At 41.0% G+C, this 19,677-nt stretch overlaps 1 protein-coding gene across 2 annotated transcripts; it reads left to right on the top strand.

Moving 5' to 3' along the window:
- Window positions 1-9,433: 9,433 nt before the first annotated feature.
- On the top strand, window positions 9,434-19,466 carry RB195_017169 (uncharacterized protein; the record flags this gene model as incomplete). Of its 2 annotated transcripts, XM_064184050.1 has the most annotated exons (12): window positions 9,434-9,479; window positions 9,881-9,905; window positions 14,121-14,265; window positions 15,089-15,229; window positions 15,296-15,355; window positions 16,852-17,008; window positions 17,064-17,200; window positions 17,259-17,402; window positions 17,475-17,544; window positions 18,600-18,709; window positions 18,768-18,862; window positions 19,340-19,466. In XM_064184050.1, 12 exons carry the CDS (start codon window positions 9,434-9,436, stop codon window positions 19,464-19,466), a joined length of 1,257 nt encoding a protein of 418 aa, XP_064039930.1. The 2 variants fall into 2 exon arrangements, with proteins under 2 accessions (XP_064039930.1, XP_064039931.1); XM_064184049.1 differs by lacking the exons at window positions 9,434-9,479; window positions 9,881-9,905 and having other exon boundaries at window positions 14,122-14,265.
- Between the last annotated feature and the right edge of the window lie 211 nt (window positions 19,467-19,677).

Below are 19,677 nucleotides of genomic sequence, written 5' to 3'. Positions count from 1 at the left end.
GTCTACAATTTAGACAATAGAATGACAAAACTGAATAGAATGACAAAAAGATATGGCAAGGATGAATAGAAATAGATACAGTGAATACACGGTAAAAAGATAGAAAAAAGAATACGACGAATATGGATCAGTCCCGTAGTAAAACTCCGTGATTCAGTACTCAAACGTATCCGCAACTAATTTGTGCATGAAGAGCGTACACGAAGAGCGTGGGTCCCATTGAACAGAGATCACCACCGAGACCATAAAAGATTTAAGCGTTGAGTACATAATCATATAGTTTTTTTTTAGGAATATTTCAGATAACGGAAATGTGAGAAATGAATCTGCAGGTATTATAAGACCACAATAGCTAATAGCTAGAAAACAAAATTGAAACGATTTATTTCACGTAGATTTTAAAATTACAAAATTAGGCGAAGAGCGTACACGAAGAACGTGATTATAGCAACATTACCTAACTGTTGGATTATCCCAGCAATATTCAATTTTAAATTATTATTTATTTTTATTTACAATTTCATTCAATTTTTTAAGGATTTTTTTTTCCATTTCAATCCATTTTCAATGTTCGTTTTTTTATTACCAAAAAATGAGGAGTGAATGGACATCGCTTTCAAGCAAATTTGTTCATTTCTACTGCCTCAGAAGGTTTTCTCCGCTGAATAGCAATAGAAGACCTTTTTTTTCTTTTCTGCATTGTTTGGTACAGTTTGCTTAAAACCTGACGAGTAGCATCGTTGAAGTATACTAAATTTTGTAGAATTTTTCATTACTCCACGAATTGTACACATTACTCCTGGAATATTGGAATTTGTTATAAAATTTAAAACCTATTTCAGTCCTGAATCACATCATTATTTTCTTCAGGACTTCTCTTTGGTTGAATAATCCAAGGCGAGTTTTATTTAGCCGCTCCGTTAGTGATCGAAAGGTAAGCTTAGAGTTTTGTCTACTTGGCTGCGGAGAGATTATTTCGCTTAAATTGTGGATCGAAGCCCATTTTAGGCATTGAAGAAGGGGATTTGCCGAAACATCAGTTAATAAAATCGATTGGCAACCTTACGTGCAGGTCATCAAAAATCAATACAGCCTCCTATCATCCCGAAGTTCATGGAATTCAAGCCTTCTGACCGTGTAAGTATTCATAAGGTTGGCGCCGAACGTGTTCATCCTGGCTAACGCGACGCTTCCGCTGCAATTTTGATCCTGAGCACACTATAAACGCAGCGGAACAGCGTGGAAAATAAAACGAAGTGTGGTTCCGTCAGAAAGCCAAGATACTATCTACCGCTTCCATTCGCTGCTCGAACCTACCTCGTCAAGCCGGTTGAACGGGTCCCGGGTGGACTATGATTAGGATTTCTTTATCCGTAAGGTTTTTTCTTGAGCTCTCTAGTCGAGCGGTCAGAATTGCAGAGTGCGCCAAAAATGTGGTCCCTCGATAAAAGGCGAATTATTTTCGCGAAATTGATTCGAAAACAACAACATTTTGATAATAGTTTATTAATAATACATCTAATAAGAAAAAAATGGTTTTAATTTAATGTGACCTCCCTTGGAACGAACAACAGCCTTCAGACGCTCAAGGTAGAACTCTATCTGGGACCGCAGGATTGTTCATTGTTTTGATCGGTGTTCGGGAAATGAATGGCGTTTGCGTGCAAATTACGGATCTTCATATGTTTCGATGTAAAAGTTGATAAATATTTGATATGCTAAGAAAAACCTCATTGTCAACTTTTTTTTCTACATATACGAACTAAAATCCATTTTCTAGGATACCTTCTACTTGAGAAATATTTTCGTAAACTTAAAAACTGACAACGAAAGTTAGCAGGTCCGAAGATAATTTGATCTGCCGAACTTCCTTCACATGGATGAAATGAAGGAAGACGCGGAAGAGTTGCTTGAAGAAAAAAATGACGCGCGAAAAAAAGTGATCATATTTATGGCGCACCCTATAGAAAACATTTAAAAAAAATGAGATATAGGCGTTTTTGTTCGTCGAAGACTAGGTTTTGGTTATTACCGTATTTATTATTTATTTTGAAGGTTATCATGCAGGTTTCCTTGCTGAAAAAGTAGAGGATAGAATTTATGAAGTGAGCAAGAAAATGAAAAAAAAAACCAGAGGTATTGAGCAGGAAGAAGGATGAGGATGAACTAATTGTGAGTTACAGTATCAACGGAGGTCAACATTCCTTTCCCACTATGTATATAATAAAACAGTTCGATCATTTAGATCTTTTAGATTTTAGGAATAAAAGAAAGGAATACGAGAATACCCTTGCGAGGAACCAAAATTTCAAATAATTTCTACTGGAATCGGAAAAACGCTAGAACGGAGGTGGAATTTGATTTTTGTGACACATTTTCAAATGAGTTTTTCCTAGATGAGATTCGAAGGCGATCAAGCGAAGATTTTCGTCTTATTCCAGTTTGTGATTATTGAAACATTGATAGAAATCTTCAACTAGCGATGATTTGAGAATGATAATAGTACGCATCAAGTTCGCAAGTGTGGCAAACAATTAGCTAAGAAATGAATGAAAAGTTTCTACTCTTTTCATTATTCTTTCCTTTTCATGCGCTTATGATCGGATTTCATTCGTCCCCATCTCCTCTGCATTTTACTTCTTTAGCAATGTGGCAATAAATTAAACATACCGCTCGCATAAAATGTAAATATATGTGTGGTACATTTATCTATTCTCTATAATGTATATATTGCGAAAGCGAATATAAAAAAAAGAAATAATGAAAGACGTTGGAGATTTAAAAAGGCAACCACATTCGCTTAAATTCTTTCAAAAAATACTCGGCTAAGTCTTATTTCCGATAAACCAATCCTATGTGGAAATAGAGCGGCAGATGGACGAGTTCCCCCTTTTTTTCTTCTACTAGCAATAGATAAGGTAATAATAATAATAATAGATAAGATAGTAACAATAATAATAAAAGATAAGGTAATAATAATAGTGAAAGATAAAGTAATAATAATAATAATAGTAATAATAATAATAATAATAATAATAATAATAACATATCTATATTGAACGCATCGAACTCAGATTTTGAAGAAAAGAGAAATCTTGGGATTTGTTCGAAAGAGAAAATTCTGGTTTTTGGCTTCCAGAAGAAATATTACAGTATGCTCAAATGTTGTGCAATCATCCATGAAGCACAACAGAGAGGGCGGATTGCGTGTGGCATGCGCGCACGCAATCGGCTCGAATCTCTCAATGTTATAATTGCTAAAACTATTCGTAAAATTGAAAATATGTAAGATATTGTCTCGTAGGAGTGATTATCATGAAATCAATGAGTGAACAGAGTCAGAAATCAATGAACCAATAAATTAATTGATCGCTAGTAGAATGCATCAGAGCGAAAAAAAAAGTATGGAATGGAATGAGTGGATGAAATTTGTTGGAGTTGGAGTTCTCTTGGGACCACAGTGATTTACACCCTTTTGAGGTGTTGTGTCAGAGATAAGCGGGAGAAGATTTTCAAGGAAGAAACGTGTTTGGCGTAAGCGTAACGTTTAATAAACGACTAACGGAAATTCTGAGAAATGAAACTAAGAAAAAATGGAAAATAAAATAAAAAGTGATACATCGACGTCTGATTGTAATTTCAGCTCATCCTACAAGGGAAAAAATTAATTTGCTATGAGTTATTGAGGAATTTTTGGGATCTCTATAGCTCTTCCAAGAGTTGAGATAACTGTAAAGCGAAAATATTATTAATAAATATAATAGGTTAATAAATAATAAGTAAAATTAATGAAATAATAGATATAATAATGATATAGAAATATTTTTCTGGCAATCCCAGATTTAAAATCTAAGGAAAATATCCAGGCTACAAGAGCGGGTATTAATATTGTTTTCAGGAATAACATGCTAAACATTTCCTTAACTAAAAACTGGACGGAATATCTGCTGCAATAGCGCTCGAACAGCAAAAGGATAAAATTAATGTTTGTTGGTAAGGATAAAAACGGATGGGCGGAGCCGTCCCACGCAGCGTTCTGCTCGGGACATTCGAGAAAACAAAAAACCTCGGAAGAATTTGCTACTATCGTAAAGCTAACAACATATGCCTATGTAGCCGAACCCCTTTCTCCTAGCCAAAACAACCCACGGAATAAGTTTTGCTAGAAGATCATGGATTTACGCTTGGATGGATTTAAGGATAGGCCACCCCCACTCGCGTTGAGTCATATTTCCTGACAATTCACTGTTGTGCATGGTTATTATGCTGAAAACACTTCCGATGTCGTTCTTGCTGTTGTGACCAGCGAACAAAAACGCTAAAGATTGTGGAAAAGTTCGAAAAGAGAGCAAAGACACTTGGAGAAAAATTGCGCCGACAACAAAACCATAATTGCTAAGAGGAAAATAATGGTTCTAGAGAATCGCAATTTGTTGGGTGGAAACGAAAAACGGTTTTGTGTTCGCTTCCTTCTAGGAGTTTTTTTTTCTGTGATTTTTAGAGAGAAGAAAGAGAAATAAAGAGAGGAAATGTGGATCCAGAAGAAGATAGAGCGATAATCTGTTAAAATGCGAAATCCTATAACTACACACGAGGAAAAAAGAGTTTATCAGCTTATGTTAAGAGCTTGTCTGATATTGAAAACTTTTCAAGCAGTTAAGGATCCAGGAAACAAGAGCGAATGTTGAGGATCGCTGTGTGCATTGTAGATAGCGCAGAAGTAAAACGTTCGATTTATCGTTTCCTAAAATCTGTGTGCGAGAACTGGTCTTCAGAACGTTTGGATTTTTCTGCGCACTAAGCTGAACAAAAAGAAAATCCAGTGGAGCTAAAATCTTGACGATAACTCGTAAGCAAAAATAAATCTAAAGTGAGGCAGCACAAAAAGGAAAAAGAACACGAAGCTATAAGCATAAACATTGACGATAGGAACAGGGGACCAGTTCTCGCACAATTTCGTGGGAATTTCAATACAAATCCGAATCGAGCAAAACAAACACGTGAATTGAAAATGCGTATCGCATAGCCATAAAGATTATCTCTTCTTCTTACCGGATATTTCCTACTTCCTACCTCATTGGTTACGTAAACGTAGCTTGCGACAGCGCACCTGAGAAAGCATCAATGAGAAATTCCTTCACAGAAACGTCAAAAAAAACCGAGCAAAGATTAAAGACCCGTAAAACGAACTGCCATACGGCTAAATTATGCCCATACACCTACACCTACGTATCGATTAAGGTGCGCCGCTGAGCCTGAGGCTGGAGGGAACGTGGCGAGCAGCACCATGCTCACTTCCTATGGAAGCCACGGAGGTGAGAGGAGCACTCAGGTGATTCATCGTTGAGCCAGAATTTGTCCGAACTTCCTCTAGGAAGTCTCCTTAAGTATGAACGGTCGAATACTCATGGAGGAGCTAAGGAAAAGCTAGCCAAGCTGTTACTATGATCGAAACGTTCATAACTACCATTGCCCGGGGGCATAAATGTTGCGAAATCCTCGTGGTTACTAGGATTTCTTGGAATTTTTCAGTGTGTTATGCTGCGGATACATCAAGCTGAACGGATTGACAAGGGGAATCCCGAATAACCTGCCAACCCACCACTCCTCAAGCTTTGAAGGGCCATGGCTTTGAAGGTCTTGTTGTGTAAAATTCAGGCGAAATTCTAGTGAGCTCTGTTCCATCTTGTTTTTTTTTTGTTTTATGGCACACCTACAGGTGTTTTCAATAGATAAATAAATAAATAAATAAGCAGTATATTACCACATTAAACATATCTAGTTCACATCGCTTACGATATTCCTCCAGATTCGAATCTTCAACGTCCTCGTGAGTCAAAACAAACAGAGTGCGGCCAGAATTTCCACCGATCTGCTGTGAAATATTGTTGAAGCGTAGAAAAATTGTGTTTTTCTTCCGTCTGTTTCATTTCTTCAAAATTATTTACCATTTGAATCAGTAATTTCATATGACATTTTGAATGGACAGAAAAAATTCAGGACATATGGTCAGGTTAAAACGATAACACGGATGGCTGCGTAAGCCTCTGCGCTCGAAGAGCTGGGACCATGGGGAACTGCAGAGATGGATGGCGATAGTGGAGGATCTTTACACGATCCCAACGCCTACGCCTCACCGCGCCGCTTATGCAACTGTCCTTGCTTCGTGTCGTTTTGACCTAATTAGAGAGGATAAAGGAACAAATTTTCTGGCGTTAATCAATCCGCTTGGGATGCGCCCCCAGGTTCACTTCAATTCAGAATCGTTTGAGGTTTACGAACGTGTAACTGGCCTATAGAATGACTTGCGGTGGCTAGCTGATGTGTCAACTCAGTGTTTTTTTTTCCTCCCAGACAAATCTGGTACCAATTTATCGACCCCGGCGGGGTGAAAGGCTTAGTGAGCCCCGGGGGCGGATTCGAATCTCCGACCGATCGTGCAGGAAACTATTCCGTGATAGGTGTGATTCAAAATAAATCTAAAAAAAAGAAAAAAAAACGAATAGGAATCAAGTAAGAAAATGTTTTTTACGGAATAAAATTTGGAAAATTGGAATTTTTCATGGATTCATAAATCCTACACAATCCTGAGATGAAGTCGAACATATCGGTGCATTCTGAGCGGAATGTGATTGATCCCTCCTTTAACATTTTTCCATTTCACACATCCTTTAATATTTTTCCATTTCCGTGTCTTTCTCGCCTTTGTTCGCTCTTTCGCTTGCCTATATCAATGTTTTCTGTCTGCTTTGTTCTGATTTATTTTTGCACGAAAGAAGAAAACTTCTGATTCGCTACAAATTAAGGTTGACGCTCTTCAGCTACCATATCTAAATGCTCTACACTTGTTGCGAACGAGGTTATCTACGCAAACGATCATGTCCAGATAGCCGTCGACAACGAAGGGGGAATCCTGTAGTGGCGTCGTCGTCCTTTAGGCGTCCAAAACCGGACTAGTCGGTCGTTAGAGCCGGTCGCCTAATGTTCAGTTGTTGCTTCTTAAGGTCATTTCTTGTTGTGTTTTCCGCTAAGACCACTAAATTTTTCTTAAGAAATTTTTAGCAAATAATAATTAGACGAATAATTTCCTGACGACTTTTCAACGTCTTGGAGATTTCTATCATTACCAAGCACTGAACACTTTCATTCTTGGCATAATCACTCGGAAACTGTTTTCGTAAAAAAATTTCATTTTTTTTTCTTCAGAATGTTTTTCCCTTTGTTAACATCGTTACAAGAAAAAAAAATCATTAAATCAGACGAAAAATCGCGAAAGTGCTCCCATCTAATCGCAAATCGCGCTCACGTAATCAGTTACGTATGCAAAGCAGTTCGGATTTTTCGGAGTACAATTTCCGGATTTTCTACGGAATTGACTCTTCGCTGCTATCTTGATAGAGTTGTCGATCCTTGTGAAATCTTCTAAAGTTCTCTTAATATAGATAAATAAATGATAAATAAAGAAATGTCTTAGAAGAATGAAGAAATTAGCACAAAAAGGTCCTCCCATCTAATTTAACCGTTGATATTCTGTAAGAAGATTAGCGCTTCAAAAATAGCGATGTGATCGAGATTGTTCGCAGCAAACTCAGATCCCTATGGTTCAGCTTATTTTACCTCTTTTAGCCAATTAGAAAAAGAAAAAGCTGGGTGAATAGGGGAAATAGGTGGGTCCCACCGTCTTACAAACTACTTAGCGATAGCTTCTCAGTCGCACCACTTGTGACGTCGGCAATGCTCCGCCCGCTATTACGATAACATCTGACGGACCAATCGGACGAAGATAACGAAGCAGGAATGGTGGATCTTCTTCATGTATCCTATAGCAAAAGAGAATTCGTACATTATTTCTTACTCTCATTGATTTCTCACCATTTATTCGGTCGATCTGTTGAGTTTTTGAGTGTTTCACAGATTTATCGCGTTGAAGAATACGATTTTTTTTGGGGAAATGCCGTTCGGAGCTAAAAAAAAGAACACGAGAAAAACGGGCCATCACCTTTATTTTGTCTCATCTGATTTCTTCGACATTTTTAATTTAATTCTGCATTTATTTTCATTGTATTCGTGGTTATTATTTTATTTATCTCAGTTTAATTTCTATAATTTTTCATGAAGTGTTGGATGCGCCAGAACTTGTTTTGGTTCAAGCGAATCCGACGCGAATTCCTTCCTCTCGGAACATGGTCGCTGACGTAGGAAATATGCACGTAGTGTAGACTGTGCAATTACGTACGCGTCACAGTCACGTAACGTTGGTGCCTACGACTTGTTTGACTTATAGACCAGGTTAATGTTATAGAAAGTAATGTTACAGAAAGTACGCTGTGATCCGCATCTTTGCCGATGTGCGTAGTCCTTGAGTATATCCGAGCTCATCCAGTTCGATCTTCAGCTAGAGCTTGCATAGAATCTATCCATCCGTCGCTTTTTCACAATGTGAAACATTAGTTGCAATTCAAGCACCTATCAATGCCAGATGCCTTCTGAGAAAGTTCCCAACCTTCTAAATGGCCTTCCCGGTCGTCGGAGAAAATTCTCCACTGAGATTGTTTTTTCGCTACTTTTTTCTGAGAACTTTCTTCGACGACCACAGGGTTTTAGGCAGTTTGGACCTATGAACTCCTTCAGGGCAACTTGGACAAGGCGATCAGACGATCTCCTTGCAACGTGACCAGGGAGGCGCAGACGGTTTTTTGTGACTGCTTCAGAAGGCCGGGCTAGATGTTAGTGGGTTCCATGTGTTATCCATCGGCACAACATATCCACTTCTGCATAAAGTTCTTCCTTATGGCATACCATTGACCATAATTGTCGCCAAGAACTATATGTAGCCATCTTGGTCTCCAATCTTTTATTATACATGTCCACCTTATTCGATTTCATCTTATATACATCATTTTATTTCAGTTTCCAACTTTTAGGATAATTTCCGAGTAAATTTGTCATATTTGCTGCAGTTAACAAATATTCTTCAATTTTGTTCTAGATGGCAATATTTCTTGAATGCCTGCCAAGAATCCTTATGTACAGTGAAGTTAAAACGGTAAGCGGTTGCGTTCGAAGCGATGCGGTGCAGATAGCGGTTAGAATCGAGGTGGGACCATCAATCGCAGCAATGAAGGGTGGTAGCAGGGGTCCTCACTCGATCCTAGCCGCTACGCTCCACCGCACCGCTTCGAGCGCAACCGCTTACGCAACTGCACCGTGCTTCGTGTCGTTTTGACTCTACTACAGTCGATTAATCATACTAATCTTGATGAGTCGTTTTGGGTTTGTCATATATGTATTGAAGCACCCAATTGTGGTTAAGGATTACAAATTTAGATATTTAGATGGCCCGTCTTCGCTTAATGTACGGGCTCCTGCATTCTTTCCACTTTTCTTTTTGTTCCCTCGCCATCGTCACCGAAGACGTTCTCAACTATTGTGAATGATGCTGACGAGATTCTTCAGACGTATCCAACTGAACTCAGCTGGTTCCTCCGCGTAGCGAACAAATCACCAAATCTTGTTGTCGGCCTCCCTCAAGGGCATTTAGCGTCTCTGGGGATCCACTCTAGCGTCTTTTTTTAATCTATTTATCCTCGATTTCCCTCTTGAGTGACCAGCTAACCTTTGCTTTCCGTTCCATATATATTCCGCTGCATAGTGAAGACGGACGGAACATTGCTCTTAAGGCTGCAAAGGCCGGGTAGTTGCTGCGGTCCTGTATAAACTTTCGAAGAAATTTTTCACATGAAATTGAAATTAAAATTCCGTTGGAACCATTGCCAATACTCACGCAAACCACAACAACCGCGACGCGTCCGCACCACCTTCCGCGCACTTTTCTGAACCATTTACTCATCTCATCGGTTCTACTAAAGTCGCGTTGCAGATTTCGTCCCAGCAAATAAAAACTAGTGGGTTATGTAGCAATATCAGTGTTCTTCTTGAAACCTCGGCACTGGGAATCCTCCTCTCTCCATGCGAAGCTTTGATATCCTTTTAAGTACACTATCCAAAAACTTCAAGGGGAAGAACAAACTGATTAGTCTCGTCGACTAGTGGGGCTGGTGAACCACCGCGTTCTCGCCGATTGTAACCAAAACGAATGATATCTACGCACTGCGCAGCATCCTTAAATAAGCTTCGCATGGAGAGAGGAGGAGTTTCGTGGTTTCATACGATATGCAAAGCATCAAGGACCTCAAACCGTTTTCAGGCCTTTGATAAAGACAAAGTTGTCGAAAAATCAGGCCAATAACGAAGTTTCACCAAAACCTCGTTGGCATGACAAGAAAACAAAAATAACATTACGTAGCGTTTTTTTCTTCATAGCTTTATCAGTTAAATTGACATTACGGTGTGGATCTCTGCAACCACTGCACATTTATCATCGCTGACTTGAATTAAACAAGTTTATCGTGTATGTAATTCTCTAATTCTGGTATAACAAACATGTCATGAATGGTGCGACCCGAAAGGAAATTCGTGCAAAGCGTTTTTAAAGGGTCAGCAGCAAGCAGCCGGTAAACCGAATTGGACGTACACGTCATATAATGGAAATGGACTTGAATTCCAAATATTCTGACTCTTTTCTGGATCGGATCTAAACAATAATTTCTATCTTTGCATTCTTTTTACGTTTGTTGAAACTTAATTCCAGTCGGGACTTGTTTGTTGGAAAAACATTCCGCGTAGCTCACATTAACGTCGTTGCTGCTTTTGCCGCCGCAACACTTACTTTTGCGCCTAAAGGCAGCGTATCACGAAATTGACCTAGTGAGTAAACCTCATGGAAAATATAGAGGAGGGGGAGTAGATTACGAGTATAAGCGTGGCCACGCTCAATCTCATCCAATTTCCTAAAAAGCGGCATCGGAAACGGTGATCATCCTTTCTATGTAGCTTGGGCTCCTGTGCACGCGTCGCATCCACAAGCGAGCGGCCGAAAATCAATGAGGTCTCCTCACCAGTCTATTTGAGTAAAACCAATGAATACGCTGCTGAAGGGACTGGAGCGTGCAGAAAAATGACACTAGCGTACCTCGTGGGAATAAACGCTGTTCCCATGTCGTTTTTCAGGATGATTACGGTAGTTCGGTAATTTACACCCCGAATTCTATGTTTTCCATGAGGTTTCTACACTTCGTCAGTTTTGTGATACGATTATCAGTCTGAATTAACTATAAGCCCGTCCAACAAATTGCTTTGTTCAGACGACATAATTTTCGTCTAAATATGAATATCTTTAAATATGTGTACATTGAGTTAGATTTTGCTTCTACGGCGTATCCATTCGTCGAGACAGTGACCTGGTTGATTTAATTCCATCCTATTATAAACGGATTTGATACTAGCACCCATGTTCGACTGTCGTTGAATCTTGGCAAATTGTCTTGAAATGAGGGTAATATGTTTGGCAAAATCAAGATTTTGAACTCTATCGGAGCTCACCGAAGACATCTTCATGAGGACTCTGGAGGAGAAGACAAAGGACTTTGTGCACGGCCTCGATTAGTCCCTTTGGAATGTTCTTGCGCGCTCAACTTAGCACCGTTTGAGGTTTATAAACTCATGTGCAGCCTATACAATAAATTGCGGGTTTCAGCTGATGTCATCGAGTCAAGTGTCTCCCAGGTGAGTCCGGTATAAATTTGTTCCCGAAACTTACCTACGGGAGCTCAGAAATGGAGTATGAGGGCTCTTGTCGTTTGAGTTCGAGATCATTGGAATAGTAGAATAGTAGAGACATTTCTGGATTAAAGGCATCACCCCTCGAACCTGAGCTGGAGCAGATTTCAGGTGGAGTATTCGAATACGGGATAGTAGATCATGGAGAATGGGGTGATTCCGTCCATCTCTTCCTAATTGCCGTAAAAAATGGGCCGGAAGATGCGGCGCCGCACAAGGCTGGCGCGCTCCAGTCGAACTCCTTGTAGAAAATAGTGTGCCAGCACGCCTGAAGCCATATCTTCCGAGCAGTTTTTTACGGCAATTAGGAAGAAAAGGACGGAATCACCCCCCCCCCCCCCCTCTCCATAGTCTCCCATCCCATATACGAATACTCCATCTGAAATTCGTACCACCTCAGATTCGTGGGGTGATGCCTTTAATGTCCAAGGTCCAAAAATGAACAGAAAGGATGAGCGATTATGATTATGATGATCACGGCGACTAACTACAGAAATAGGTCCATGTCAGCAGGCATCGCAAGTTTTGCTCTACGTCACCAACTTCATCATATCGGTTAACCAATGCCCGATGCTTGCCGTTGCTTGGATATTACTTAAAGGCATCACCCCACGAATCCTGAAAGGTAGACTTTCATGACTCTCTGCAAAACTTCTACAGGAACCGATTTTGACCATCTATGTGAAGAGGAGCTCGCACTCAAGCGCACATCTGATTTTGTTGAGAATCATATTCCAGAGGTTTGTCCGTTGTCTACGGCTTCGAGCGTTCCGACGCGCTATTTTCTACAACAAGTTCGATTGGAGCGCGCCAGCCCTGTGTGGCATCTTCCGGTCCGCTTTTTACGGCAGTTAGGAAGAAATGGACGGAATCACCTTCTCTCCATAATCTACTATACCGCATACGAATACTCCACCTCAAATCCGTACTACCTCAGATTCGTGGGGTGATGCCTTTAACTCGCGTGACAAAGCTGGTAATGTAGTGGATATGATGATTTGGGACCCTCCTGAATATTTCCCGTAGGATGATGGGACGACGGTGCTTTGGAGAGATTAAATCACTTACGGCTTCGACTTTTCCTGGTTCTGACAAAGGCGGCAACGCCGAAACGTTAGTTGCAAATGAAGAAACATCAATTCGAATCATGGCTGCAGCTCAAAGAGACCAGAAAAAAAGGCCACGTATTCTATACATTATCACCGATCCGCATCTATTTTGCATCTGTATCTTAATCTTCTCGTCGTTTCCTTCTTTTCTATCCGGTCTAGATTTCTCTTTTCTCCAGCCACCTCTCACTATTTAAATTGGAATCAGGGAAGCATCTCGGTGTCCGTCTAAATGTTTTGCAGCGACAGGATTTCTATGCTTTCTGAACGTCGCAGTCGGAAAACGCTTCACTATTCACTGGCCAATCACAAATTCTTTAAAATAAAGCAGTTCAAGTTATTCGAATTTATTTGAATGTTATTATTATTATTATTTATTTATTTTTTATTATTAAGCCTTTCATCCCTCCGGAGTCGATAAATTGGTACCAGACTCGTCTGGGAGGAAAAAAAAACACTGACTTGACACATCAGCTAGCCACCGCAAGTCATTCTATAGGCCAGTTACACGTTCATAAAACCTCAAACGATTCTGAATTGAAGTGAATGTGGGGGCGCATCCCAAGCGGATTGATTAACGCCAGAAACTTTATCCTTTATCCTTTAATTATTTGTCCATTCGACAATATTCGAACTACCTCGAATTTCCAAATTTCGAAGCATTCCGAATATAATGAAAATTCTATAAATACCGCGACACTTCAAAAATTAGAAAAATGAATAAATAAATGAAAAATAAGAATAATGAATAAATAAATGAAATGAATAAAAATGAATGGAATATTTTCAGTAGCTTTTATATTGTCTTGTCTGAGTTTTTTTTTCCAAAAATTATTTTTCAGTGCGTAAATGAAGGATGATTATTACACGTATGATACTGTATTGTGTATGTTTGAAAAAAAAAATTTTTTTTTGAGAAAAAATGTGACTCTGAGGGAATCGTAGCTTGAAACTTGCTAGCAACTAGCAGCAGTAAAAAACAATTTGATGAAATGTAAAGTCATCAACGAAGATAATTTGGCTAAGAGTTAGTAAAGTTACGTAGGGAAATATATTTTACTACTTATTACATAAATTATCGGCATAAGTGTTATGTCAGTGAGAAAAAATTTACAATATTATAGAGCACTTCAGTTGAGTTTTGACGATGACAACGAGTTCCATTTACGTCGACAATGAATTTTCTTTTCTTTTTTGTTGCTTTCGATCTAGCTTTGTGCCTGGAGATAAATCCTCCATTTCTTTGACTTGCTCTTTTTTGTTTCTTTGTATTCATCGCAAATGTCCGCAAATGCACAACATCCTCCGATCGTAAACTCAGAGAACTTTTAGCATGCCGCTGAATGCGGATGAGCGTGCAGCAATCGAGCGAGTTCGAGCGGCAGCGGATGGTGTCGGACATCCGTACTGCGATCACGACTACAATATTCATCGTTGGATCACCGCCTATGGAGGAGATGAAGAGGAAGCGGCTAGGGTGAGAGTTGGCTAGGGTGATAATAGTAGGTGGTTGGAGGAGGCCAGTCTAATTCTTTCACTTTTTTTTTCTTAATTTTCGAGGCATCTAGGACTACCTCTGGGATTATTTCCCACACCAAGAGCGAATACGGTATCTATCCAGCATTTAGAGGCATCATCCTACGAATCTGAGATGGTACGGATTTCAGGTGGAGTATTTGTATACGGGATCGTAGATTATGGAGAGAAGGGTGATTCCGTCCATTTCTTCCTAATTGCCGCAGAGAACGTCTCGGACGATACGGCTTTGAGCGATCCGGCGCGCTATTCTCTACAACGATTGGAGCGCGCCAGCCTTGTGCATGCGCCGCATTTTCCAGAATCATCCCTTTTTTACGGCAATTAGGAAGAAGTGGACGGAATCACCCCCGTCTCCACAATTTACTATCCTATATAAGAATACTCCACCTGAAATCCGTACAACCTCAGATTCGCGGGTTGATGCTTATTAAAACCGTTTTAATCTTAATTTTAATTTCGTTCTTTTTTACTTCTCGATTTTATTTTAAATTTTTGTAAACTAATCCTCAGGATGATCCGAACTAGCCAAAGCTGCTTCAATGTGGCTAATCCAAGTATTTCTTTTTACGACAAATGCATTCAAATTCAAGTTTTACAACATGTTAGTGTCATATTCGTCCTCTTCATGTGAAATTACACCTCCCACGAAGACCTCATCGACCTCTCACCAGGGTTCCGTCTACCGTCTCTGGCCCCGACTACGTTAGCACTGAGTGAGAGATCAATATATCGATTTTCCGGCGGACGTTTCTACAATTCAGGTACTTAAACGACATTTGAATATACGTGAGATCATGTCAATAACGGAGCTGCCAAATTCGAACAGTGGTGAAATCGATGAAGAAGCTGAAAAATATGCTCCGCTTACAATTCTTGGACGCAATCGAATGGATGACAATAAGGTAAGAACATTAGAAATCAATAATGCGAAACGATTTGATTCTTCGGTTAAATGGAAACATTTGCAGGTTTTGTTGTTCGAACATAGCGGTAGGATTGATCTCAATGGCGTTGTCGATAATATTAGGGTAAGTCACATTTCTTATCTCCTTAGAATCGTAGGAAACACTTCCCGTAGTCGAGTCGAAATTACGTGAAACTCGGTGCAGTTGTGTAGGCGGCCTCACTCGAAGCGAAGCGGTGAAGCGACAGCTTGGAATCAATTGAAGATAAAAAGGAAATGAAAAAAGAAAAGAAAAAGGAAACCAATAAAATTCTTGCAGTTGGATAAATGCGCTCTAGTGGAAAAATGTACTTTCGTTGGATACACTGCTATCCAATAAAAATTTGTCCACGAAAAAACGCAGCGCGTGGCGGAACAACGTCTCCTCTCATTTTAATATTAGAAATGTCTGCTACGAACGGCTGGAAAACGCAGCGAAGTGCCATTGCACCGACTTTGCGTCAGGAAAACAACCAAATATTATTATTGGCTTTACTCGGGTAAGAACGACATGAAGCTTGGTGCGGTTGCGCAAGCGGTTGCGCTTGAAACAACGCGGTAACGTTAGCGTTTGGGATCTCTGGTGGGAACATCGGGAAACTGCAGCGATGAGTGGTGCTGTCGAAGATCCACCGCTGCGCTCTACCGCACTGCTTCGAGTGCAGCCGCTTACGCAGTTGCATCCAGCTTTTTGGGATTTTGACCCGACTATATCACCGTTAACTAACAATTGAAAGGAGAACGTTTCAAATATTCCCATGGAACCGTTGAGACTCTCTTTAGTAATGTAAAAAGCAACAATTTGCGTCAGGCAAGCTTTTCATGTAAGGACAAAAGCAGAGATGTAAAAAATAACGGTTCCTGTTTGACAGTCAATTGGCTAGCCGGCGGAAGCGACAAATTAATCATCGATGGACTATTTTGTTCACAGAGGAAATAGAGAGGGAGGGAATGAACCTCCGACCTATGAGGAATTCCTAGAAGTGCGCGATATAGTTCCCCGACCATTTGAACATGTCGGAGTCGAGGTATGTCTCAGGAAAAGCCATCAGTTGGTGATTGAGTGGACGTTAAAGGCGGCATACCACGAGACTGAGGATGTTGGGATTTCTCCAGGAACAGATCAGGATAGGGGTATAGATTACGAATATGAGTGTGATCACGCTCAATTCACTCTAGTCGTACCGAAGAACCGCATGGGAAACGGCTTTCCGTTGCGATTTTCCCTACGAGGCGCCGCACAACGCGCAGTCAGTGCTTCCACCACGCCTCGTTTGCCTGCTAGCGGACGACAATCAGTGAAGTTTCCCCAGCGGGCTATTCATGTAGGCTAGGTTAGATATTCTGTTGAGGGAACCTGTACGTGTACAAATGTGGTGTTTTAGGGTGCCTCGTAGGAAAATTCGTACAGACAGGACGTTTTCCATGGCTTTTTTCAGGACGACTACGGGGATTCGAGCGTGATCACTATCATATTCGTAATCTAGACCCCTAACATTATCTTTTCCTAGGAAAATACCAACACTTTCAATTGAAACCTTTAAATGAGTAGTATAGGCCTTGATTGTTGTCCTTTCACAGATCACGCGATTTCTTCGAATGAAATTTCGTACGATGGAACGTCTTCAGCAACGGGTTGAACAGGAAGAGCGACGATTAGACAAACAAAGCGGTGGTGTGCTGATAATGGATCTCGAAGGACTGAGTTTTAGTACAAACCTGCTATCGGTTTTAGCGGGTAGGCGATTTTTTTCCCCGATGACAACTTTCCCCAAAACAATCTCTTCTTTTAGGTCCATATCGTATACTTTGGGGCACATTATTCGAACAATATCCACAGCTTATTCAACAAATCATTATCGTTAATGCTCCAAAATTTGTGAATCTTCTCTATCAAACGTGTATTCCCTTTATACCACAAGACTATAAGGTAAAACGAAAAAAAAAAACAATTATCTCCTTGCTCAGCTCGTTCTGGACTTTTTCAGTCAAAAATCATTATTTGTTCCGGTATTCCTAAGGAGACATTATTGAAACATATCGATGAATGTTGCTTACCCGTTGAGCTCGGCGGCGGAGGATCATGCGAGATGACGTCATCTGGAGAGTTCGAGATTTATTCGCCTATTCAGGTGCTTCTCAAGCACATTTCATTTACGGTTGAAAAATCAGATGATTAGATTAAATTATAAATGAAAATTTAGCCACCGCTCGCTCCCTATCCAAAAGCTGCACCTCTTCAAATCCCTTTGGAACAGCTCACTATTCCAGCAGGTAGGTCCTACAAAGACTATGGACGTGTTCAATGAATAATATGGATGGACTCGCAGAGTTCCACCAGAACATGCAAAATGCGCTCATGTGTCCGGCAGTTCCGACGGGAATCAGCGAGTAATGGGACCTTTAACGGCATCAGCAACTGCATCTTCTTACTTACCGAGTTCACTCTATTCGTAACTTTCTGCTCCATCGTCCTCCGTTACGGCTCCAATGAACGGCTGCAAACTCATCGTTTAGCATAAGCCAATCCCCACCGATCGATATTCATCAAATAGGTACACACATAAGTGTGTTTTGCCAGCATCTGCTGGAACTTTTCGGACGATTTAATCCGTCTGAGAGGAGCGCTGGTGTTCTTTCTATACTTCTACTGTGGCGCCAGATTCTTCGAAGCATCGGTGCCGCGGACGCGACGTGTTAGCTGAGCGTATAGAAGAGTCAAAACGACATAAGACACGGTGCAGTTGCGCAAGCGGTTGCAATCGAAGCAACGCGGCGGGGCGTAGCGGTTACGATCGTGGTGGGACCGCTGCTGGCCCACCCTTCGCTGCACTTCGCGATGGTCCCACGTCGATTCCAACCGCTGTCTCCACCGTTTCGCTCCGAGCGCAGCCGCTTACGCAAGCAGCTACGCCGTGCTTTAACAGTGAACGGTGTTTTGACACGACTCCACGCGGAGACAACTGTGGAAGAATCTACCCAACTAAACAACAGTTCATGAGATTCCTCTACCTGTTCGTCATCTTGCGATTCAACCGAAATAGTATTCTCACAAGAGTCGTATTTTATTACAGGACAACAGTTTATATAGTCGAATTAAAACGACCTGAAGTTCGGTGCAGTTGCGTATACGGTGTGAATCGAAGCGGTTAGATCTGGGTGGGACTATAGCTCATTGCTATCACAACTAGCTTCACTCGAACCTCAGCGATAAGTGGTGTCAGTTAGAGTTCCCTCTCCATCCCAACCGCCACGTCCACCGCGTCGCTTACGCAAATACACAGAGCCTCAGGTCGTTTTGATTCGTCTCTGTAATCCACTTGATTAAGGTGCCTTCACTACACAACAGTACAAATGGAATGCCGGAAGTCGACTAGAATTCTATATGCAGCACGATCAAGAATTCACACTATTCTTTTTCCACGCCAATGATGATACGGTACAGTTTGGCAATTAGTGTGAGTTCAGTATGAGTACGGTGAAATGTCGGGATTTAGAAGGACACCACCACGTGGCGTGAAATCTACGCCGGTTGCGAGCGGCCAGCACTACCGCAGATCGATACATGGCAATGGACTGTGCCACATGATGGGTGCGTCAAAATATTCACATTGGCATTAAAGGCAGCATACCACGAATCTGGGGTAGTACGGATTTCAGGTGGAGTATACGTATACGGGGTCATAGATTATGGAAACCGGGGTGGTTTCGCTCATCTCTCCCTGAATCACTGCAAGCAGCCGCCTCCAGAATGCTGCTTTGCCTTCTATTGCAGCGCGCCACCCTTGCACGCGTAGCGTCCCTTACCTATCGGGGCAGTCCGAATTGATTTTCGACGAATCGCAGGGCGGAGGCGGCGCAAGGGATGGAGCTTTGCAATAGATGGCGTCGTACAAAACAGCATTCTGGAGGCGGCTGTTTCAAGTGATGCAGAGAGAGATGAGCGGAACTACCCCCGTCTCTATAATCTACGACCACGTATGCGGATACTCCACCTGAAATCCGCACCACCTCAGATTCGTGTTATGCTGCCTTTAAAGCAATATCTTCATCTAATCTAAACGTTTAGATACTACTACATCCGATACGGTAACGAAAAAGCGTGGTTATTTTCGGTGACCGTGCGACATCTGATTTACCAATTGAAGGAGTCGGAGAAGACTATTGTCATGCCAATTTCGACATTTGTTCATTAATATTAATTGTGAACTGAGTAGCGCGAAACGCTGTGAAATAAAAGGATAATAAAGATGGCTGAATCTATAGTTTGTTTTTTCCAAACAACCACAAAATGAGAGAATAGTGTGACAAAAGATGATGGAATGGAAAATCGAAATATCAAGAACACCAGAGCAGTTTGTGCAAAAACCAGCAAGGATGGAGCTTAGATTTGCCCATGTTCGACTG

The sequence above is a fragment of the Necator americanus genome, chromosome II, assembly GCF_031761385.1.
Source record: "Necator americanus strain Aroian chromosome II, whole genome shotgun sequence".
Taxonomy (NCBI): Eukaryota; Metazoa; Nematoda; class Chromadorea; order Rhabditida; family Ancylostomatidae; genus Necator; species Necator americanus.
This window is presented reverse-complemented; position numbering and strand designations above follow the sequence as displayed.